General features: G+C 43.8%; 1 protein-coding gene across 1 annotated transcript in view; it reads right to left on the reverse strand.

Moving 5' to 3' along the window:
* The window catches only part of b4galnt4a (beta-1,4-N-acetyl-galactosaminyl transferase 4a), a 138,947-nt gene that overhangs the window by 57,775 nt on the left and 55,046 nt on the right, over window positions 1-26,126 (reverse strand). The window contains exon 3 of the mRNA XM_070972057.1: window positions 422-520. Within this exon, the coding sequence (XP_070828158.1) occupies window positions 422-520 (99 nt within the window). The remainder of the gene's footprint in view (window positions 1-421; window positions 521-26,126) is intronic.

A 26,126-nucleotide genomic window follows, 5' to 3' on the forward strand; every position in this document is an offset into this window, starting at 1 on the left:
CATTTATGCTCATCCCATAATAGAAACCGGAGCCTGACTGGATCTCCATTCGACCTCAAATATCAACTTCCTTAAAATGATAACTGAAAGAAAATGAGAGTGAGACATCTTGAGCTAAATTACATTTCACAAAAAGCAAACACTGACTCAGCATTAATAAAAGCATTTTCACAAAGGTCAATCGCTGATAAATGTGTGTGTGTGTGTTCGTTAGTGTTTGTGTGTGTGTGTGTGTGTGTGTGTGTGTGTGGCCTTTAGCTGATGAATGAAAAGACGACAAACAGCAAAGCAACCAAAGATCCTCATGATGATCCTTATCTGTCGGAAAGCTGGGTTAAAAATACGATGTTTGAGGGAAAGGTGCCAGCCTGAGAAAGAGGAAATCAAAATAAAAGAAAGGAGAGAAAATGATTTGTATTACCTCTGGTTTCCATGGCAACTTCTTGTGGTGCTGGCTGAGGAACTTCCGGATGTGGGTATGGTCTCTGCCATCGGCCCCTCCTGTGAATGCCTCATCATCCTTGAAAAAAAAAAAAGCAGAAGCAGAAACAAAGACACCAATCAGTCACCACAAAAAAGAGACGTTGGTGAAAGGAAAAGACAAATGAATGGTGGTTTTTAAAGGCTTAAGTCATCCATCTGTCTATGCATGGAAGCATTCATCCATCACTGAGGTAAAAGGACTCCATAAGCTACATAATTGATATATGGTATGAAATAAAGTAGCACCATTAGCTAAAATCACAGCCCTTTCTAATTCATGGAAGTATTAAGCAGTGTATACTGTGCATTACACACAGCTGAGAATAACACACACACACACACACACACACACACACACACACACACACACACACACACACACACACACACACACGTGCACACAGTATATCATGAAAGAGCAGGGCAAACAAACATGGTTATTTCCCCAGAAGGCTACTTTTAAGTATCCTGGAATCTCCTCTTCACCATTCAGTCCTAATCCAGCGTTTGACTCGCCAAAGCCCTAATCTCCAACATACTCTAACCATCCACCCTGCCAGCCAAGATCTCCTCTCCAGGGAGCCTGAACTCTCCCCCTGATCTGGGATTTAGCCCTGTGCTCCGGCCAGAGAACCGCAGGGCTCCTTCTCTGTGGCCCGCTAAGAGGCATGTTAATGTTAATGCTGTGGTGTGACGGGCAGGACAGAGCAGAAAGGGATGCACGTTCTCGGCCTAGCTACGAGGAGATACAAGGCTGCCTGGCTCCCAGAGGAGGGACCGAGTTGCAGAGCTGTTAAATGAGCGGCAAAGCATCCTCCATTTAGCAGCGATGTCAAAGAGAGGCACACCTCGACCGAGACACGGTGGAGAGGTTTTCAGCACCCAAATGAGCGGCTTTAGTCGAGAAGTCACCAGTGTTTGCGAAAGAATCAGGGGAGGAAAAGGAAATTTTTAGAATGGAGGAGGCAAAGAGACAGAGCTGTCAGATGCCAGGCCTTTGATTACTTTTTTTAACTTCCAAGGGAGAGATGAAGGAGGGCAGGGAAGGTAATGATGAAGAAATGTGACAACAGACTGAGCGTAAAGTGCCTGATGTTTGTGCGTACCCTCACGAACACTCACAAACAAGCTCCGGCTCTAGCTTTGTCTGACACACACACACACACACACACACACACACACTCACACACACACACACACACACACACACACACACACACACACACACAAACCACTCACTGAAGGACACATTAATATTGCATCAGCTGGAGTCTGGCATGAAACAAAGACAGCAGAAGAATAAAAGGAATGCGACGGACTCAGTGGCCAGTAAAATACAAAGTGTGGAAGAATCACATTTTTTGACCCGTGATGTATGGGATGTTGAGCTGGAACCATCCATCCTGCCATCCAGTTATGTGCCTCCACCAGCCAGTCAAGTGGCAGTTTACATCCACGTCTGTGCAAACCGTATAATATATGTAGTGAAGAGTTTTCACTATATTGACATCCATGATTCCAGTGAAGAGTTTACAGTGAGAGACATGCTGTCTTCACTTAGGTCGTTTTCACACCTGACCAAGCAGACTCGGTTCGATTGGGGAGCTGAAAGTCGCAACATTGTTGCATTTATCACTTGTTTCGGTTCTGCTTTCACACTGTGATTTCTAAAGAACTTATTCTGTGAGATCTTTTACATGTATTATCCATTTGTCATAGTGTTTTTGTGTATTGTATAATGTATTGCCTCTATGTTTTTAAACACCTGCCTTAGGACAACGGATTAAAATTAGCATTTTATGCTAACTCCGGCATATTTACATTGATGCTTCTGCTGACATGTCAATTAATATGCATTGTCCTAATCAAATAAATAAATTAAATTAAATTAAAGCACACCGAACTTTCTGAGCAGCATCACGTGGTTGAAAGGGGCACTCGTCGATTGGACAAAGTAGGACGGGAAATCCCTCCCTCCCGGCCCGGAAAAACAACAACAACACAACTTTCACGCTGCATACGAACCTAACCAGGGTTCACTTGCAAGTGAACTGAGACCCACGTTTTCAGGCGGACCAGAGTTCGCTTGTTTGGTCCGCACCAGAGTTCGGATGAGCTTTCACACCTGCCCAAACGAAGCGGACTATCCGAGGAAACAAACTCTGGTCTGTTTAAAGCGGACCAAACAGCTCTGGTGTGAAAGCCACCTTAGAGACTATTTTTACAGAAGAGTACAGAGGACTGACAGAGAGCTTCGTCACATGGTACAAAGACAATCACATGAAGCTCAATATCAGCAAAATCTATGAGCTTGTGGTCGACTACATGGATGTTGCTGTAAAGAAGCTACAGGCTGAAACGCACCTTAAACCCCGCAGTGCAGAAGAGCTGTACAATCGCCACAGTTTCAAGGTGGCCACCCATGATTTGTGTCACCTATTCAGAATCTGGGTATATTTTGGATATAAAATGCCATCACTTCATCATTTTATCCTACTAGACATTGCTGTCACAGTCTATTCCTGTAGACGGATGCCCCTGTCTCCTGCAAAGCAAATCTACAGTATGCAGTAACAAAGTCATCTGAACCTGATTTGTGTGGAATTTGTCACATTAACATATGAATTCTTGAGTTATATATCATCACAGTGACCTTGACCTTTGACCTTTTACTGTACCACCAAACTCTAATCAGTTTGTGCTTGAATCCAAGTCGACGTCTGTGCCAAAATCGAAGAAATTCCCTGAAGGCGTTCCTGAGATACTGCGCAGAACGGGACAGACAGACGGACAACAGACAAACAAAACGCCTGCAGGCCACAGCTGTTGTCAGCGCAGAGGAATAAAAATCACCATATAATTGGAAATAAAGCCATGATGAAAACCGTACTAATTACTGGCTCTACTTTAATGCTTTCGGGCTATTTCATGGAAACAACTTTAAACACTTACTTAACATTTTTACCTATGTGTAGAATACTGAATGCTAATAAAGCTTTTCACACATTTATCTAAGGCAGATAAAACATCTTGATAAGAATGAGGCTGAAAGTTGAACATTATCTTTATACAGGCACGTCGTTACATGTGAGATGTTGTTTCTCTCGCCATAAACGCTACAAAGCTTGCCGTTGCTCTCATTTCAAATGAAATCTAAACCTCGAACTGTCTCTGTGACACTGTGTGCTTTACCAAGAACCAGGGGCTTTTTGTTCGTGCCTTCCTGTTAATCAGCTTTCACTATTAGAACAGGTGCGATGGCTGTTTGAATGATGATGAAAGATTATCCGTGTAGCTAAAGGACTTTGTGATCCGTGGTTAGCTACTGCAATTAAAAGAGACAATGTTTCAGAGATAATACCTTGTCAAAGCTCAAACTCTAAATCACTGCTCGCGTTTGGACTGTAATTCACACAGACGCCGCTTTCCTAATGCGACACCTCAGCTCGATCCAACTCCAAGCCTGCTTATCGATGCAGTACTAAAATGCACAGTTAAACTCATTGACCTGAAGTTGCACTACATCCTTCATCAGCTGCATCTCTTTTTCCTCTATTGTGCATATCGACTTTACACTTCAGCGAGATGTTGCCATTACTTACAGCGCGCTGCAAACACTTTGTACCATTTTTGTGTGACTCATTACTTCAGAGTTACAATCTCTAACTTATAAGCAGATTTACATTTTTCCTGGCACGGGGCCCAGAAATGTGTTATCATGTTTCCCTGATAATTAAAGTTGATGCTAAGGGGCCTGTCAGATGGCCTTATGTATTAAACATCAAGGCAAAACAGGGAATATCAATCACACTGATGCGACTGCCTATTTATCATATGTTTACATTGCTGTGCACCTTGTTGACTTCCACTCAAAGAGAATGACAAATGCTCTTTAACAATGTGTGCATTTGTCTGCATGTCTTTGCAATGCATCACAGACAGAAGGAGTGAGGTAGAGTAGCATTTAATTACAGCTCAGCTAAGTCGTTTTATGTATGAACATGCATGGCAGAGGTTGTTCATCTAAACAAAGGACTGATTGATAGATTAGCTGTCCAATCGGTGAGCATCTGTCATTGATATCCATCTATCTTAGCAGTCAAATAACTCGCGAGCCTCCCGGTTGTTTCCTTCCAGAGTCCTCACGTTCGCGCGGCACAACTCAAACGCATGACCTTGCTGATCTTAGCCCAGGGAAACAGCTGGAGCCAGAGCCCTAGAATGACAATGAGCTTAATTAATCTCCCTTATTAAACACAAACAAGGACCAGTCTGCAGGAGGGTGGGAGGGGCAGGGGGGGTAGCGCAAAGATATGGGGCTCGTTTCACAAATCTCTTCGCTCCCCCACCCAGCACGACAACCCCAGTGAAATCGCTCAGATGGCTCCCAAAACTCCACAAATCATCCTTTCACTTCCAGCAGTGTGAAAATTGATAGCCAGCGCGGAATAATTACATTTTTCTTCGTTTTTTCATTCATGATAACCACCACAGAGATATACAGTGTGTTAATTGGTCCCATCCTAATAACAGTATAGACACTTACCATTTTTCATCCTATAGTCTCACTGAATCAACACTGGCTCCTGGACACCGGCTGCTCATTGCTCATAATATGCGTATCTGGAGGCAAAGATACCTGCATGACATTTCCTGTTGCAATGACTAATCGCAATGATTCATCAGCGAACAGAAAAGCTGCTCTCATCTGTGATGCCGATGATTTTTGATACAGATAACACACATTCAGACACATCATATTGTGCATCACATGCTGTTGGATAAGAATGTGACAGTGTGTAACCGTGGACCAGACGATGCCAATCTATGAGACAGGATGGCACCGGCTGTGATGCATGAGATGAGAGATTTCTATAGAGAGAGAAAAGGCAAGATGAAGGAAAAGAGTGAAACGAAGAGGACAAGCAGAGAGAGAAATGGAGAACGAGGACATAAAAAGCGGCAGACTGAAGACAGAGAATAAGCACTGTAGCACAAGACAGATGAACAGAGACGCATACAAGAGAGAGGAAAGGTGAACGATGGAGCAGTAAGGAGGAAAAAAAGCACGACGGGGAGAAGGCCTTAGTCACAGTGCGTTGTGCCAGTCTAGTCCTCAGAAATCCCTCTGGCACAGTGATTGTCTGAAGCAACTGCCAGATTCTCTTTCCCACCTCTCTTTACTGAACAGACCAAACAGACCAGTGTCTGCGTGGTTTCAGAGCAGTACCACAAAGCTCTGTGAAGTAGTACACACTCACCAGCGCCGCCGCTCCGTATGTGATGGGACGAGTTCCCAATTCTCAGGGCGCCACAGATATAAGGTTTCTCTCCACCACAGAGAGTGAGGATTAGATAATAATAACAACTTGTTTTGTAACACCCCTATTCATCGCATCCTTCTTGAGAGGTTGGTTCGTTGAAATGAATAATGTTCATCCAGCGCTCGGTTAATTCAAATCAAAGCTACAACTGGGACAGCGGCAAGTTCTCATGGCCAGAGCGAGCCTTTCTATCGCTCTCAGACACTCACATCAACCACTCCACATTATGAAAAAAAAAGCCTGCGAGAGTATCCTCAGCTTACTCAAGGTTAACTTCACAGCTGCCTTCATCTGAAATGCTGCAGCAATGTAAGAATTCAGACGAGGAAGGTGTAAGAGAGTGTGTAAGAGGGCTGATTTTAGAGTCATTCTTGACATGTAGATGCTTTCTAATAATTTCTCAGAATTTACAACATGAGTATGAGTACAGGAACTTGACTGAGGGGTCATCTAAGACCGCATGAAGGCCGACGTGCGAGAAATACTGCAGTGTTTCACATGCTTTTAAGTGAGCGTAGGGAATAATGGGGATACCTGCAATTGTCTAAAACACTCTACAAGACGAGCGAGCGGAGTCGGATAAAGACAGAAATGATGTGGCTCACTTCTGTTTCTCCTGCTCATATTTTAGAGGACCAATTATGCCACCTCAACACAGAGAGGTAGAAATGTCCTGAATTACCCTTGCAAGTGTCTTGTGGGGATTCAAAAGTGTGTTTATGCAAATCCTCGGATGCTATCATGGGAAAAGGAGAACTACGAGACTTGAGGTGTCGAGTGTGACCCACATGCACACAGCACACTCACACACAGCCAGAGACATCACCTCAAAATGGCCTCTATTGGTCTGCAACGCAGGGAAAGTTGATGGTCACTTTGATATGTATCTGACATTGGCACATGAGCAAGCGCTCCTGGAAACTGAAATTCAATTTTTGCCCGGCGACTGCCATATGTTGATGTGGCTGCTGCGGGTGTTGGCTAATGAATAGGATTGTCCGGGGAACCACCTCAGTGATCCTGGATGAGCACTCGCGAGCGTCGAGAGGTTGAATAAATCTGCACCCTGATCTCACAATCAGCCGTTCTAGTCTATTTCAGTAAGAATGCAGCTTTGGGAGCCCCAATACCTTTACATCCAAATCCCTATTCCTTTTAACAAAGTGGCTGGCACTGCTGAATAGAAATCAGCCCAAGCGCATTCAGTTAAACTATTGCAGAACAAATCCCAGCCAAGAGAAAGAAGGAGTGCAACTATTTTTGTCTCACTGCTTGCATTATTCATGTAAGAAATTACATGCCGGTCAATGGAACAGTAGAAAGGCTGAGTGAGGAAGAGAGGGAGAAAAATGGAACATAAATAAGGGACGGCTGCAGTCGACAATAGCAGTGATAGAGTCAGTGGCTCCAATTCATTGGTTGGAAGATTAATGGTGCAGAGATGAGTACGGCGGGGAGACAATAAGACACGAAGGGGAGGAAGGAGGGGGGAGAGGGAAGGGGGGGAGGGAAGCGGAGAGATCGACGGATGGCGAGAAGAAAAACTGCAGACAGTTGAGCGAGAAAAAAAGAGAGGATGAGCAATTATTATCCCGCATGAGTAGAGCACTGATTTTAATGCGATGATGATGAGTACGTTCGTGCATGCATGAGTGTGTGCAGAAACAGGTCTGCTTGGATCGTATGCGTGAGCCCAAAGTGTTCGTACGACTTTCAACCAACGTGTGCACGTGTCATTTCTTGATTTGGGTCTGGGGCAAGGTGGTAAGTCTTGTGTCACGCTCGAGTCCACATCAGGATCAATAGCGGGCTGAAGAGCCACTCATGTGACGAGTCTAAATGTACTGTCTCAGACCCTGTTGTCAGAAGCCAGCCTTTATGTAACATCTTACTACATTTTAGATAATACTAGAATGACATGAAAATATCTGGCTGGCTGATTGAGGGCAGGATTTTGTGTTACGTTGAGTGGTGGAGAGAGAGCAGGCAAAGCTTAAGCCCTCTATTTGATGGCATGTAATCTTTGCATGGTGATTAAAACTGTCGGAGAGGTGCTTCAGGACAGCCTTAGGAAAAGAGACAGCTAAAGGTGCCTTTAATCGTTAGAAATTCAACGTCAGTAGAGCTTGAACAAGATACGGGTCAGATTAGTGGAGAGGGAGAAACGGTTGGAAGGGGACGCGGAGCAGATGCAGAGAGCACAGAGAAGGCCAGCATCTGAGCTGGAATCCAGCCTGATGCCGTGCCCTCCCTTTGCTGGAGGAGCGCTGCATTTTTTCACTGCCTGAGCGACAACGCGCATTAGCCCGTACCCTTTGTATCGCAGTTAAGTATGGAGGGAAGAGAGGAGTAAGGAGCAGAGGTCTGTCATCCACATTAGGCCTGGGCTTTCTGTCCAGGCTGATTACCGCTGATGGGGTGTGACATGGGGCAGCTGGAAAACAGAACAGGCAAACTGTCAACTGCCAATCATCCCTGACCCGCTTGGCGCTCGATCTGACCTAATCAACACCAAGCCTGCTGCGGAGAAACTGTGGCAGGCTAAGACGGAGGTGGACATGGGCACACGAGCAGGCTGGCCTTGCTCTAATGCGACACGTATGTTCCCAGTGATGCTGCACCAACCTGTACGCAGCATTTTTCCCCGACTGGTTTTCCTCAGCAGAGAAAACAGATGGATGGACGTGTTTAACATAGAGTCCTATCACTTGTGGCCACAGTGCGCTCAGAGTACAGCCAGACATTAATAAAAGCACCTGGTTGCTGTTTTTTTGGCAGAGCAGAGCGACTCCAAAGGTTTGAAAAGGCTTATGTTTTAAAGTAAAGACCATACGACGCTTCTTTATCAGGGAAATGTTGAACAAAACGTTTCTCAGGGAGGCTGGTGCTTTCCACAACAATAACAAAGATGGAGAGAAGCAACAAAGTCCCGATGCAGAGATTGGTGTTGTTACTGAGTGAATACAAGGCGCTATATTATGCATGCAGTCAAACGTGAAACAATGTCAAACATGAGGTCAAATCCTGCACATTTTGGGAACATCTGGTGAGTGTTCGCTTGTATCTTTTCATCAGTTTCTACACATGCTAATTAGCTTAATAATCAGCTGAAGCTACTCTGGACTTGTGTGCTCGTATGGATAATTGTAAAGATTGTGTGAGCCTCGAGGAAAATAAACGCTTCAGCAAATTTTGTTGTGGCGCCAGCTGTTTTCAGTGTTACAATGATATTACACATATCATTGTGTGTACATCTGACAGTCTAAAAACTCCTGCTAGTATTACTTTTCTTATAGGTGGTGGAGGTCCGGAGGTATATAGCACCTTAAAAAAGAGTCACCACTAAACTCGCTGAAGGTACGCCTCTGGTTCCATTTTTCTCTGTGTGTAACTACAGTGTGCTGAGTATTTGCTCATCAAACTGTGTGTTCATCACACTCTGCACCAGAAAGCTCTTCACATTTGGTAGTGGGCTCATCAAAGCATAAATGAAACATACTCACTTCTCCTCCCACTCTACACCAAGCAGCTCCCTTGACCTAAAACCAGGAATGTAATATGAGGTAACCTCAGTCCAACGCGCCCCCCCACCCCACCTTCGCCACACACACACATATGAAGCGAGTGAATTATGAATAAATGAAGGACCCGTGGAAAGTTTAATAACAGGAGATACGAGGAAATGTTCAGGAGCCTTTAATCTGGAAGCGACCTTTCATAACCTCAACCACAATCGAAAATGAATATGAATTCACGTGCACAGATCCATAGCGGCCATGCACATAGTTTCACACACAGATCCAGTAACACACACACATGTCCCTCCAACTCCACGTCGACACAACAACTGCGGCGTAGATGAGGATGAAATCCTCATTCACAGAGGGATTCAAAACCGTCAAATTATGACTGACTAACTAAAGTGAACACATACACACTCCCAATTTAATGTGTGTTGGTGTCTGTATCAGCATGGCACAGTTACACACTTCAAAGTAATAAAAACTGGCTTCTGGGGAAGTTGCTGGGATCAATAAGCTAACAGGAAGTCCCCAGGAGGTGGTCGCGTCTTCATTATCTGGGATCGTAAGTAAAGACAACGCTGAGAGAGGACCCCCCACTGCTATTATGGAGATTGTGAAGAGATTAGCTATGCCTGCAATCAATACTTATATCTTGTTATCTTACCCCTACTGACTAAATACACTGATATCATCGCTCTCCTGCAGGAGGTCTACAGGTGTCCTGCTCTGGATATGTTAAGAACAAGCAAATCAGTCCTGATCACAGAAAGGCTCAATAATCTATTACTGTGATAATATGCACTGAGCGTATTAAGAGAACATTAGCTGAACAAATTAGTTTTTATTTTATCTTATCATAAAACACTGTAATTTAGCTTGTAATGTACCAAAAATAGCATATACTGCATAATATGCTGTATAACAGAGGCTATACTTGTATCACAACAAGAGATGCGCAGCTGTCACCAGTAACACCAGCAATGTTTCATTTAGACGTCCGAGTAAACCAGCGCAGTTAGTTATACCTGTGTTTGACAAGTCTCAATGTCTGCTGGGAGGAAGGTCTATAGGGTAGCTAAACGTTAGCTGCACCAGCAGTGTTCCTCTGCTGTTAGCCTGGGGACTGTGCAGTTGTTGTCAGTGGACAGTTACCGCTCATGGGTATTTATCTCCTTATCTTATCTTACCTGCATGTGTACTCTGTCCAGTCAATCAAACATTGCACCCTGGCCTTGATTATGAGCTCTGTCAGATGAGTCTGTCCCACCCAAACCAAAACACCAACCAAAATTGAGCATGAAGTGAGAGAGAGACAAAAAGAAACCACACATTTCCTGTCTCGTTTTAACAGCTGACACCCTAATAAAGCATGAAAAACAAGGTCGATGGTGAGTGTGAGCATTCAGAAAAGCTGCGTAATCATAAATGCGTCCGTGTTGGACTGCAGTTACATCCGGAGCTTACAGCACACAAGACGTACTGGCTGCGTGATGAGTGCTGCAGCACATTTCACATGTGGTATGTGTGATATGTAGGCTGCCTGCTGCCCGCCCGATTTCTGCAACTGACGTTTGTGCTGAGCAGCACTCCTGAGCTCTCTGTCCTGCTTCAGGATTTTCTTCCCTCCATCCTTCTTCCTTGGGCAATTTCCCAGCTCGTTCCTCCCATCCTTTCTACTGTGAAATACTGATTCATTTAATGTGATTTAACTTTTTCTTTGAGTCCTGAGAGAGTTAAATGAAAGCTTAATACAAAGCAGCCCCTCCCTGACTAGATGTATGAAGGAGCACTTATTATGTAAGCTCTTTAAGTGCTCTGTTTGTCAAGCACTCCACTTAAAGTCTCCTTAAAGACCTGGTACAAACTATGGCAGGATTAATGGTAGCAACTATCAATGGTAGAAACTATCAATCAGAACAAATCCCATTCTTAGCTTTTCATCCTGGCTAAAGACAGATAACATGAAAATATTCTGGAGCAAAAGGAAAACAAAGAGGCAAAATTGAGAAAAATAGCTTGATTGAAAAAAAAGAAATTCCATTTAGAAAACTAGAACAAACACAAAAGCTGCCATGAAAATAAACAAAGGGTAAAAAAAAAAAGCTTCCATTTATTTCACTTTGCCTTGTTTTAGTACTTTTGATTTGGGTGGCTGCGCAGTGGGAGGCAGGGGGAGATGAGAGGAGCTTGTGGCCACACCAGCCTCAATTTTTGCCTCAGTTAAACAAACGCAGGGATGTGTCAGAAAAGCCTGTGGCACCAGGGGATGACTTTTTTTTCCTCATTTTCACCTTTTCATCTTCCTCCCGCCCTTTCTTCCTGCTTCCTTTGAAACTTCTGTCACCTCGGGGCCCAGAGAACGTTTCAGCCTCCATCTTTCATCTCAGAGAAAGCTACGCCTCTGCGGCTCAGCATCCATGCGTGGACTTCGCGTGTGTACACACAGCACGTGCGTGTTTCAGATGACCCACATCTTGAAACACCTGCTACGCTCCTGGAGCCACTCTTTTTTTTTCTGTCTTACTTCTTGCAGCCTCTCTGCCTCTATCGGCCTGTCAGTGCAACTCAAAGAGACAGGGCAGACATGAGGAGCTTTGAGGAGAAGGTTGATAAGCTGTGTCAAAATGAATGTCTTTCCACCTCTCTCCTCCACAACACACTTCATCAACTGCACACCTGTTTGGAGATCTCACGTCCACCTGTCTGGACTCTGCTGTCTCCATAAAAAGAAAAAGAAAAGTCCTCACTTTCTCCTCACTTGCCTCTACGTTGCTCCATGTTGTGTCGTCCTCTGCAAACATCATTCCTCCTTCTCTTTGTCACCAAGACAACAAGACAAAGAGTAATTTAACCTGCTCCTGCTGCTTTGTGTTAAATGTCCCTGCCAGCCCACCATAGCCTCGGGGCCACTTCACAGCAACTTGCTGGCTCCGTTTGGCCCCACAGCTCTTTCGCAACACCAAGTCACTCTAGGGTCTCATTTATGCAGTTTTATTCACAAAATTATACAGCTAACCCCAGAGAGATAACTTTCATTCTTTCACGGCAGTCAAATTGCAAGCCATTTTTGTCTAGGCCGGGTTCAAAGGGTGCCAACACTTGGGCCTAAAAAGCCCACAAAAGAAGACAACATTTCTATCACTCCAAGAATGAAACGTCAAAATACTTTCTGGTGCACGACTGACAGCGAGGACATCCCGCAACCTGTCTAATGGTGTATATTTCAGTTTGGTTGGTCCACACGGTGGATGGTTGCTGTCTTTGATCTCACGTCAGCTTCACCTGTCAGCTCTCACAGAGGCCTTGCCTTGTGTGAGCCATGCATTATCTACATACCTAAAAAAAGCCCACACTGCATGAAAAATGACAGCATTTTTTTAAGTGTTTGCTGATGTAAGCGACACCTTTTATCACCCGTGCACCTTTTCTTGACACTTGGATTTACTTTTTCTGCCTTACTTTTACATTTCATCATTCTGCCTCTAACCTCCCTGACACCAGCTCTATTTTAGCACCCACACAGCAAACTCCAAATCAACTTGGTGGCATGGGTATTCAATGGTGTCGGTGCATGTTAGTGGAGATAGATGGCAGCGAGCAAAGAACAATGAATCTTCATCATAGTCCATCACTGTTTCTCTCTTGCCCAAACACACCCACAGTCCCAAGCTGCTCCTTTGTCTTCAGGTTCTGTTTGTGTATCTCAGACCTCAAGCTGGCTCGCCCCATCCTCACTTTTTTTTCTATCCATTCATCCCTCCATCCACCTGTTCGTCCGTCCCAATCTCTGGACACCTGGACGGAGGCGGAAAAGGTAATTTATAGCTCATTCCAGGACACCGTGTCCTCCTCTATTTACAGCACACCCACATTGTTCTGGAGCCTCCATCGATATGAAACGGGTGCGTGGGTCGTAATTTCATCTACCTGCAGGCGTCTTGTCAGATCAGAGATGACATGTACTGTACCGACATATACCACCACCTGTAATACTGTATAAAATCTCTTCAGGGAAGCAACACACTGTATGACACCGCTCACTCCTACAGTAAAGATACAAAGCTCGTGATGTATTCTAGTATTTTCACAAACATATTTGGCCTTTGTGTACTGTATTAACATTAATAGTAATGTCTTGTCTTGGATCGGTCTTCAGCATACTGCCTGAAATTCTTAGAAACCTTGGTACAGCAATAAAATGATCGCATCTTGAACTCTTACTGCGTTATTGCAGTGGAGTTTCGAGGACAGTGATTGGCCGTGACACAGTGGCTGCTCAGGGTCAACTCTCTCAATCTCACTCTGTATGTCTGTCTCATCATCTCTTCTTCTGTTACTATGTCCATCACATCTGTGTCCAGTTTTGTGCTCATTTTGTGCTCACCAGTCTGTCTGATTCTCCTTCTCTCTTTCTGAGCTTATATATATCCATACGATTCTGGGGATAGCCTAACGGGTCATTTAACATGTATAATAAGTGGTCCCTCTTTTATGGCTATAGGTGTGATATGAATTCACACACCTTCTGTAGCAGAATTGTAGCCTTTTTTTTCAGCCAAAGCACTAACTGCTTTCAGTTTTTCATTCTACATTTCAGACAACAATCACGTAAAATGATCCAAATGATCCAATCAAATAGCGCATCAGTAAAGTAGGGCCTCCTTCTTGTGTCTACAACCAGTGATTCCTCTGCGAAGCTCGTGAAGAGATGAAGAAAATGGAGAATCTTCCGCATGTAAATGAGCCGCTGATTTAGTGTTTTTCACCACTGCATGTGTGAAGTATGTAGCTTTTAATTATCATAGATGTCTGGCTTGCACATGTTAGTCTCATTAGCTGTTTGCACACTTCCATCTGCAAACAACACATAAAGCTCTTCTGTAAATCAAGCATTTGTGGTTGCATTAATTACAGCAACATCAAATCTTGACGATGAATCCTCTCGACCCCGTGAGAGAGTCGCTGCATACAGAGTGAGACTAGATGTACCATTGAATATGTTATATATATATTACATATCATAACACATGCATTAATATAAAAAGCAGAAATTTACTGCTGTGGTTGGAGTTCATAATCAACAAATAATATGATTTTTTACATTGTGGATTCATCTACTGATTATTCTCTCCATTACTCAATTATGTGGTTTGTAAAAAATGTAAAAACAGTTAGAAATGCTGTCCCAATTATTCTGAAGTGACACCTTCACAATGGTTGTTTTGTCCACCCAATAGTCCAAACCTCAAAATTATTCCAAATAAATGAACAATTACAGTAATTAAAAGCAGCAGATCCTCACATTAGTGAAGCTGGAAGCATGACATGTTTCAGCATCAAAAATGACAACTCTCTGAATAGTTGTCTATGAAAGTGGCAGTTTTGACGCCGCCCTTCGAAGAATCATTAAAGCTGCAGTAGGTAACTTGTATAAAAATAATTTTTTGTCATATTTGCTAAAACTGTCCCTATGCCCAGACAGCAGTACATGAAACATGTAATCTGTGAAAAAAAAAGGCTTCATTGGTCCCACCTACTGCTCCTATTTCGATTTGCAAGAATCCACTGCACCCGACACAAAACAACCAATCAGAGCCAGAGGAGTGTCTGAGGGACTGTCTGACATCTGTCAATCATTACTCACACATGCTGCGAACCGGCCCCTCCCTCCGCTCATGCTACCGGCTGCCACTCAGTCAAACAGCTCTTTGAGCGGTGTCAGGAGGCTAGTGAAAGCTAGCTGGTGGAGCAACAGCCACCCGCAAAGGAGAAACTGCTCATACCGCCGCTGCCAACAACAGCATATACAGCTAAGACAACAAATAACCATAAAGCTAATATGGTGATTGTTACAGTAACACTCCGCAGCGCGTACGGTATGTTAGTGACTGCGATGTAGCGTCTGGGCAGAGTTAGCTTGTTTTTGATGCTAAGGCTAACATTACTGGTTGTCACGGCAGCCGCGCTGCAGGGAGGAGGGGCTTGGAGGCAGGAGAGGGAGAGGGAGTGACGTGGAACTTGTGTTGGTTCAAATTTTCAGGCTAAGTCTGCTCTCTTCTCAATCTTACAGCTTTAAAATTGATTAGCAGAATCCTTAAAATCAATATGATACCGCACCCCAATGCAGACACAATTTCTTGTGAAAAGAGCAACAAAATAGCATTCCTCAAGGTAACTGTCCAACTTTGGGCAGGTCTGCCAAAGTGCAGATGAAAGCGCAAAAAAAAAGCGCCAAACAGATGTGAGATGATGGAGACATGTCAAGCCCTGCTGGTTATAGCTGTGTTTTGGTTGCTTCTAATTACTTCAGGGAGAATTTCAAACAGTTGCCAAATTTCAGCCATCTGGTGAAGATTTTGAGATTCTCCGCTGTGTGGATTTAACCAGCAGAAGAAGTTTCATCTGTATGTGTATCTGCTTTTTGTCATCTGTCTTTCGCACATCACGACTATGTATGAAGTTGGCTTACTGGGACCGTCAGAGAACAGTCTTCTCTGCTTTTATATTACAATATTGGAATCAGACCGTTGTTTATCAAGGCAATGTTTTCTCCAACTACAGCTCAGATATTGGTTCTAAAAATCTATCATCCATAACATTTACTCATAAAATACGGGTACCCAACCCAGCCCTCACATATCTATTTAGATGTGATAACAACTTTGAACTTGACCTTGAGTGGAAAATGGAAAAAGTGCCAGTGCCTGTTAATGTAGCTCAGCAAATCTTTACTCCATGCACAGTACCGTCATCTTCCTCTGGTTTTTCAATTACGAACAAGCGCACAACTGAGACAAAGACACACACTCAAACCACACCATTGATTCACCGGTTGCAATTAACATAGTGTTGCTCCTGTCCGGTCAGGCGCAAATTGAAAAAGCCAATAAAAATTGGTTTTCTCCTGCCAGCTGCCATCTCATAAGAGTCTGAAATAGCCACTCCGGATCCATCCATCCATCCCAGCCAGCAGCATCGACCCACGTGTCAATATACTGTACCTGAAAACTTCTACTGGCTCAAGGGAGAAAAAATCCAGGCAGTAGGTTGTTTAATGACAGAATAAATCCAGGAGGACGCTTAAAGAAATTGATATCCTGACAATAACAACACAGCCAAACAAAGTGCTTTGGCGCCCCCCCCCCCCCCCCCCCGATATTGTAGCCTAGATTAATAGACTGCTTGGTTGGCCTGTTTAGACCATTACCCCAGAATGATTTACATGAAGAATAATCACCCTCTTTTCTTTATCTCAGCCGTTTCACAGTCACGGTCAATGTTTAATCTCAAATCCATTTTTTTTTTTTTTTTTTGCTTGAGACATGCAAGTCGTCACAGCGGCACAATAAGTCTCAGTTCATATCTGATGTGTGTGGCCTGATTGGAAAACGCTGGTAAATGAGGCCCGTCTCATTTACCACCTACTCGCAAAGACTGTTAAAGGTCAACCTCAAAGTGCGGTTTCTATGGTAATCACAGCGGCGTGATCTGTAACTGTCAAGTGTAGCAGGTTATATTGACTAAAATATTATGGCATTATAATTATATCATTACACCAGGATTATAATGGACCACTGTCAAATGGAATTTTAATGCAAATGCAAAGCACACCATTTCCCTCGTACCCATAATTTGAGGTGAGATGAGGAGGAAGAGGAAGTCGAGGGGAAAGGGGAGGGTGAGTGAGGAAGACTAGCAGAGGTTGTGGAAGCAGAGTCGCTAATGGAGCTGAGATGAGAGGGTGAGGAGGAGGCGAAAGCTTGGGTGGGCTCTTTTCCATTATTCATGCTCATGTCTGCACACAGTCAGTATAATCCATCACAATGAACAAGAGGCATTAATTTGTAGTTTTGACCATTTTCTGTTCAACTTCTTTTTTTTTTTTTGCAGTCAGACCTTCTGTTGGATATGTGCGATCGTGCAGCAGGTGTATCACAATATTTACTTTGCATGTCCAAAACTTTTCCCCCATGCTGACAGCTTTTGTGATTATGTTGTACTCTACTTACTGTCAGACACCCACAGAGAGAAGAAGACAGATTTTCTGTAAATACTCCTGCAAAAAAAATGCTGCCTAAGCTTCACAGCCATATGTCTTTTTGTATTAGAGAAACTTTTGCCCAACGACACAGCAACAATTTCGAGGCTACAGCAGCCTTGATTCAGATAGATTGCATTCTCAGAATGAACTGAAACTGTTATTACGTGGTATGTATTGTAAAATAACAAATGTAAAGCCTGACATTTTCTACACTTTAATATATATTAAGATGAAAGGTGGGGTGAATCATTGTCAAGTGACTCTTGAGTGAAGAATTCTTTTGTCAAACGACTCTTTGTCGTGATGAGTTGAGATGATTTGTGCATAAACAGTTTATACATGTAATACATGTAATAGTAGGTACAACTGCCACCACGTAAACTGAATACAAACATTAACTCAGGATTATTCTCTCTCATAAGGGGGAGACGGGGTAACAGAGAAGTGATGACAAGTCAAATAAAAGAGTTGGCAGACAAGAGGAGAACAGGGTGGGTGACCATGGGTGGAGAGGCAGGCAAAGATATCGCAGAGATCAATCAACAGGCTCCAAGAGTCTGGCCTCTCCCCGGACAGCGTGGGGACAGCAGAGAGCTGGCTCACCACAGGAGACTATACATTATGGACTTGAAACACACTTCAGCTGAAAGAGGGGAGGACGACTAGAAAACACGGAGGGACTCAAACACAACAGAGCAACAACAGAGACAGGAAAACATCGACCATGGAAGTCAAACATATTCAACTGTGTCCGTATGAGAGCAATCTGAATGGATTCCTGCAGTGGGAGTGAGGGTCCAGATAGATCACAGCACCGATGTGCCAGCAAGATTTTACACCTACACGAATGGTAACCTGCAAAATTGTCATTTCGATCAGCAGCGCTCACTCTGTGCTGAGCATCAGTTAATGTTCTGAGGCCTCTCTCAGATGAAAGAGCGCAGGCTAAAAGAAAACAAAATGAGAGACTTGAAAGCTGCCACCTATAGAAAAACTCCCTGGAGACAAGTTGAAAAACTGAAGCGAAGTGCGAAATCCCCTCCAACTCTTCAGCGATATGCCACCCGCTCCAACTCAAACAGGGAATACTGATGAAAGCGGGAAATGTCCCCACAGGAATGCAAATGAATGCGTTTCTCCTCTTAGACCCACAGAAACACAGCATGCCCACACCAAGAATTTTGTTTCCAATTCAATTACTCACATCGCTCCATCCACCCGTCCATCTACTGTATCTGTGCATGGTGATACTCTGCCAAGGCTTCCTTATCTGCCTCTCGTCAAGTAAATGCCTGAGCGGTGGGAGATTTGGCAAAAAAATAAACAAACAAAAAAAAAACCCGGAGAGGCTGAGAATGCTTTGCTTCTATTGTTCAGTGTTCTCATCCCTGCCTCGTTTCTATTGTTGACTGTGTTCTTTTAGAGTCTTTATGGAACAGAGGAAAACATGGAGGTGTGCGTGTTTTTTGTTTCCCTTTATCATGTGGCAACAGGAGCAGCACCTTGTTTAATCTGGCAGACACGCAGGCATCTTCTGCACACGCGTCTACACTGATGACGTCCACTGTCAGGCCGGTTGTTCTCATCCAGCCGCCTAAAAGCACTTAAAACGTTAAGCACTTAAACAAGTGTCTCTTGCGGGGCTTGATGCAGTTTCCCATCAATGGTCTTTAACCAGCGGCTCTCAAGGATCCTGCCCCTCCTATGTTCCTCCGATAACACTGCCGATCCTGGATGAGTAGGTCTGCATAGTTATGATGTACCGAAACACATTTCAAGTATATCATATTTGTTTTAGAAGCAGTCTTGTGAAATAAGCATTGAGTGATACAGGCAATATAGCAGGCCCAGAGTGGCTAATCGGGAGCACCGGGACAATTCCCAGTGGGCCGGTCTGATGTTTGGGCCGCGAGGGCTGGTGTTCACTTTTTTTTTTTTTTGGCCTCTGTTCAGTCATGGCACTGGGTTGATCATGTATTCTGCTACCGCTGTCCCTGGGCCGCCTCCGCCTCCATTGGCAGCGCTTTTTTTTTTACAGACGCACCCTGACGTAACACGTCCGTGCACTCGGTCAGTGGTGTTTGAAAGATGGAAAACAGGAAGAGCAAGGGTGGCGCGAGAAGGCAAGAATTTAAAAGAGGAAAGCTCTGGAAACAGACGCAGCCAAATGTGCTAAATTTGGCAACTTTTTCACAAAAACGAGCTCGTGTTTGGAAACGACGAATGAGGACGATGAAACGGGCACGGCGAGATGTTGAACTTTGCCTGTAAACCACCGTTCAAGTTAATTAATTATCGTGTCAATGAATTGTGTAGCGTTGTGGCATATAACATAACGTTATTTAAATTATAGTATGATGCGACGCCACATAACTGGGAAACTTTGTCTTGTAGCCCCTCAGAGTCAGAAGATCCAGCACCAAGCACCAGCCATGAGCCCACCAGTCCAGAGTGGGCAGGTAGGATTGCTCGTTGAGTGAATATTATTACAATTAATAGAATGAAGAGTATAGTGTAGACCTGCTCTATATGAAAAGTGCCCTGAAATGCTAGATGATTCAGCACTACATTAATGAAACTGACCTGAATTGATCAGAAGGCTTTGTAAAAAGGGGAGATTTGTGCTGAGAATTATGACCATTTTTAAAATGTGATTGCTCCTGTCAGTATGGAAGGAAAAGGTGAGCTGTTGTAACAGAGTGTGTGAACACACATTTGAACACAATATAGATTCAGATATTGTTGAAAAGGATGTGTTGTAAAGAATAATGTTGAGGTTGTGCACTCATGTTGATATAAATCTACATTGTGAAGCAACCCTTACTTGCACTGAATTGGAAATATTTTAGAAAATACACTGAATTACAAGGCTTTACATAACAGTGCGCTATTGTAGACTTAAAATGTAAGGTTATAATTACATGATTTTAATATTAATAGGTCGTGATCTAAAGTGGGCCGGTCTGAGGCATGAAACTCCAGGGCTGAAAATGAGTCCCACTCCGGCCCTGCAATATAGAGTGAAAAATCACTTAAAGATATACATTTAGCCCAAATTCCCATAACCAAGGGTTCATCGCCGACTTGGATTCTTTATTTTTTGATGTAAAAGTATTTCACCAAAGTGACAGCCTTCCATGGAACAAAACGTGTTTGAAACGTTCGTTTTCTTAAGCAGAACCTGCACATTGTTGACTCCCAGGGCTTCACTTGCTAAGATCACGTCAACAAACGCAAACTGAGAGCTAACATCAGTTTGCAGAGCCTTTCTTTCATTCACTGCAGGATATCCAGGACCAGGTAGCCATCTGGATTCACAGCAGTTCCACAACCCGCAGTGTGTTTGCCAATATTATACAGAATTGTCAACTTGTTAGTCTGCGTTTCCATCTTCCATCTACCATCTTCCATCTGACATTGCATTCATTTCTATGGGCGAGCGGGCTTTGATTTGATTTTCCCTCACCTGTCACTACAGATCAGTGTATATCCACCTGAATCTAGCGTCATTTAAAGTCGACACTGATGCACAGTCGTGCCAACACACCGGTTTAGCCGGGGTTTTGAGAGTGGAGCGGAGTGAAAAACAGCCTCCATACCAGCGTCTGTTTAGTCTATAGTGGTCGGCTGCTGTTGTTACTCACCCTTGGTTTAAGCACACAGCATGACAACGCCTGACAACAGCCTGACAACGGTGCTAGTCCTGCCCAGGGTGCTGATTGGCTAATCGTTAGTCTCCCATGACGCTCATTGGATCGTCTACTTTGTCAGATAACAAACCGCTGTTTCATGTCCTGATGCCCGACGAATCAGTCCAGTCAGTGGGCTGATTTAAAGGTCTGGAACCAGGCAAGCAGATGCATTGTGACTGTTCACATCACAGTCTGCAGGACTGATGTGACTCTGAAGAGCCACTTCAGTCTATCACCTCTGTTTCTGCTTGAATCAAAAGAATGTTTTTGTGCGCGTTGTAATAACTCTGGATGTAGATTTTACACAGTGTAAAAACTGATTTGTATTAAATTGCCGAACTAAAAGTGTTTTACAGACATTAAAGTTCACTCATTATTATTTGACACAATGACCCTGTGCCAAGCAAAACTATGACGCATCATTCCTCTTCACAGTTAGCAGACGGGATGTGAAGCCCTGAACTTATTAACTTTATCAGCAGTCCACTTGGACCGCCTTCAGTGTGCGTCCATCATATCAGAGAGAGAGGGGTGGAGAAGAAAGCAACAGACATATAGACTGATGTCATGTGTACTGACCCTGTGACCTTCCCCCAGCATCGCCCCAGCATGAAACTGATCGGCAACAGCATCAGCCAGCCGGTAACAGCTTAGCACTGACCACTGCTGGAACACAGCCAGCTGATAGGAACCAGAGCGAGTAATGAAAGAGAAGGATTCTTCAATAGTGTGCTTAAAAAGATTGAGGGTGATCCCGCTGTGTAATTCTTTCCCTCCCAATCTGGGATATAGAGGACGGATATAAGACTAGATGCTCTTCTTGTCCTAAAAAGGAAAAGCGATGAATTGTTTTGCTGGTGTGTGGATGGAGGTATCAGTGTGCCAGTTTGTGCGCATGCACGGTGTACTGCATGCGCACCCAGAGCGGTTGGTCTCGAGAAACAGCCGTCCCCTCTGTTGGCATGCAGTTGTGGGTAGCAGAGTATGAAAACCGTGCAGACCTGAATGCTGGAGGCCTGCCTGGATGTTTATTGCAGGCCCACAGCTTGGATGTCCATCCTGTGTGAACCAACACCAGGCTGACAAATGCCTGAGAGGTGATAGCGAAAATGACTGAAAGCACTGAAGCAGCCAGAGGAAAACAATTTTGGACTGAACCCTCAAATCGCTTCATATAACGGACGTGTCAACACCTCCGAGTTTGAAAAATGAAAGGGGAGAGTACACTGTTTGCAGGGTTACGGCTAGTTATCAGAGGCTTGTGGTTTAACCAATGTGTCTGCAGTGAAATTATATACATTCAGTGGAACAAATTAATCATGGAGGGGATACGCTTTGCTGCATACGGTCAGGATGTAAACAACAGATGAGTCCTGAATGCAGTTCTAGTCCTTTGACTTTGTTTGATCCGAAACAACAAAAGTGTAATGACTAAACAGAAAGCACTTAAAGAACAATACAATTAACGAACAATAACTAGGATCAAGGCAGAATGAGCAGTGGCAGGATCAGAGAGTTGACCAACAGCAGGGTAATGGTGTGTCCAGGTTACCTGAGCACAAGTCAAATGTCAGCAGTACAGCAGGTACGTTAGGTTAAAGCTGAACGAGGAGATCAGTCCGGGGTTTGTTTAACTCCTGTATGAGCAAGAAAACTGTATGAGACAGCTGATGTTTCACGCCCAGTCAAACATCTTAGCAATGTTTTCACGTTTGAAGATCTCAGCCATTAACTTGGTGAGCACACTCTTATCATTACTCACAGAAATGAAGGTCAAAACTCAGAAAATGAGACCACATTCACCTAAACTGTTTAAGCGCATGACAAAGGTTGCTTGTCATCCGTCTGTGGGAATAGTCACATGCGCAAGTTCACTGAGTTTAAGAGAAAAAAACAGACCTTAATCTTTAGCTGCCATTAGATTGACTGAAGTGGAAACACTAAGTCTGGCTAGCTTCATGTTAAGAACACAGCCCCAGTTCCAAAAAAAGCTGGGATGTAGTGCAAAACATAAATAAAAAGGGAATGCAGTCATTTGCAAACAAACTGTGTTTACTGACAGAGATTTAATGAAGTGTTCCCATGAAGCCCTTGTAGTGATCTTTATACAGTCATGTGTTCACAAAGCGGTGAACCTCACTCCATCCTCGCTTGTGAACGACTGAGCCTTTCCAGGACGCCCCTTTCATACCCAATCATGATACTATCACCTGTTACTGATCAACCTGTTTACCTGTGGAATGATCCAAACAGCTGTTTTTGGAGCATTCCATTACTTTCCCAGTCTTTAGCTGCTCCTGTCCAAACTTGTTCGAAACGTGTTGCTGCATCAAAATCCGAATAAAAATATTTTTTACAAAAATCTGTGAACTTGATGAGGTCAAACATTAATTACATTGTGTCCTTTTTCTATCCGCCGTTTGTGCTTGAAATGTTCCAGATGTGAGTCTTCTTGAGTGAGACGACTGTGTAACAAAATCAGGCCTCATGTATCCTTGTGTGACTTGTTTAAAAGCTGCTACTTATGTGTGAATACTGTCTGGGCAGTAGTTGGTTGCTGTCTGTTTGCCATCATTGCCTGCATGGCAAACCTCACTGTTTCAGTATCTGTCTATTAACCTTCCTCTGCTTCGACCACTCAACTTGTCATAAGTGCCTCAGGGAGAACTGACCCACCATTATCTAAGAGCTCTGAGTTCATATTTTACAGCTCACTGTCTAGCTTACTGTACTTAGCAACAGAGAGGAGTTCACCAATAATAGCTCCATTATCCCTCCATCTACCATTTAGACTGTCAACCTGTAGCCATTATTTGCTTCACTCGGCAGACTCTCAGGACCAGCTTGGCAGTGGAGTCCTTGATTAAGGACAAAAAACTGTAATTAAACTCTCTTGGTATCACAGGTGACAACGCACTTAAGAAAAGTGGCAGAAAACAAACACAGTGGGAGCTGAGACATCCTAGGGTAGGGCGCTCAGACTGATGTACCAAATGCCTCATGGGAGATCCATTTCCACTTGGCTGGCTGCAGAACCAATCAGCCTGCAGGAGAGAACCTCGTCAACCAAATGTCAGCAATGAGGCGACTGAGTCCCCATCCTGAAACGCTCATTGACTATCCTTTCCAACCCGTCACAACATTTGAAAAGCTAAATAAATGTAGTGGGTACCTGGAAAAATAAGTCATGTGTCACTGATCTCCACGGTCAAATCTAAGTGTCAAATTGAGCAATTATGCCGTAGCGCTAATCCCCACATTTGGGTCCATTTACAGATTACATGAAGCCTAATACCCGGCTAGCACACACAGCATTGTATCATCGAGTCTGCGTAGTGCACCTGAGCGTGTTGAATCTCTCTGATCAGCCATGTGTTTAGTTACTAGTCAGTCCGTGCTCTCTGCTCCTCATCATTCTCAGGCATGTCTCTCAGTGGCAGCACCAGCTCCGTCCCATCTCCCATAAACTACCAGCAAGGCCAGAGCGATGTAAGGCGGCCATATTTACAGCCCTGGAAGCAATTGGAGGTTAACAATGAGGCCTGGCTGCTGAGGTTTATGAGCCGCTGTAAAATTGCCACTATGATTAAAATCTCCGTCAGGTGAAAGACAATGGTGCAGCCCTTTCTCGAAGCCCTGCTGTGAAATATCTCCTCACACTATTCCTCCTTTGCTCTCCTCTTGTCTCATCACCATGACCTCATTTGCGGGCCTTTACCTTGACTAACTGGCCTTTTACAGCCCACTGCCTTATTAATGTCTGAGGAAGTACGATGAGCGTTGTTGACCTGCTCTGTGTGTGTGTGTGTGTGTGTGTGTGTGTGTGTGTGTGTGTGTGTGTGTGAGTGAGTGACGGTGCAGAATACTTGGTTCTTCAGATACCACTGCATGATAGATTTACTGACCTGAACAACAGTTTTCATCTTCATTGATAATGAACAATTTCCCCGTGAAATGAGCTGCAATGTGTTGCTGCTGTACTTTTTAAACCTTACAGTGAATATGCTCAACACACTTACTGTAACTTTAAAATAACTCTTTAATCGGAGCCATTGATGCAATTAAAGAAGATCAACGGACCCTTATAACATGAGCCCAACTGGTCAACTTAAAACTAACTTGATAAACTAAGCGTCAGCTAAGTTAATGCAATGACATCAATCAACGTCATGTCAGGTGAATTAAGAAGATTCTGACATTTTGTAGATGAAGGTATGCGTGGCCTCTCTTGCGTGATGTAGCGCCTCGACTCTTAATGGTTAATGTTACCCACATTACCGGAAAGTAAAAAATCCACAGTATCCAAAGCTACTTTTTGTTGCTGCTGTTGATAAATCAAAACGTCACCTTGCAGGTTCGAATTGCAGTAAGAGCCTTTTACAAGTCGGGAAGGGCAGAGGCTCACAGTGCAGTCACAGTCAGGTGGCAATGTGGGAGAAAAGATGAGCAGAGGAGAGCGCACAGCTGCCCGCCAGCTGCTGGACAAACATATCACCCAATACAGTCTGCACTCAAGTGCAAGTTACTTTAAAGTTTGTTGTTGATCAGCTGCACTGAACAGCATTACAGTCCGTTTATATAATCACGTTATTACAATAATAATTTTGTCTACACAATGTATGTAATGTATCATATATGCATATATATCATGGGAAATATCATTATAGCATTAACACATTGTATCAACATATTGATATGATGACATTAAAGCGATATGTCTTCTCCTACATGGCGTGCACATGTCTGTTTCACTCTCTAGTTTGTCCTTCGTCAATAATCTAAGTCTGTCTGAATAACCATCTCACATCAGCGACTGACACATTTGGTCCATTATTTGTCTTTCAGTCAGCGTTAATGATTCCCGGTTCCATCAGATCTGCTCTTCGCTTCTGCCTCTTTTTGTCCTCCAGCCTTTTTTTGTCTACTGTGAAGCTCCAACCCTCCTCTTCTGCCTTCATCATTCTTCCCTCTCATCAGGTATGTGAAATGAAGGGGCGGCCCCACAAAAGCAATCTGCCACTGTCAGGAGAAGCGCGGTGCAGAGCACGGAATCCACATCTCA

The sequence above is a fragment of the Chaetodon trifascialis genome, chromosome 10 (genome assembly GCF_039877785.1).
Source record: "Chaetodon trifascialis isolate fChaTrf1 chromosome 10, fChaTrf1.hap1, whole genome shotgun sequence".
Lineage (NCBI taxonomy): Eukaryota > Metazoa > Chordata > Actinopteri > Chaetodontiformes > Chaetodontidae > Chaetodon > Chaetodon trifascialis.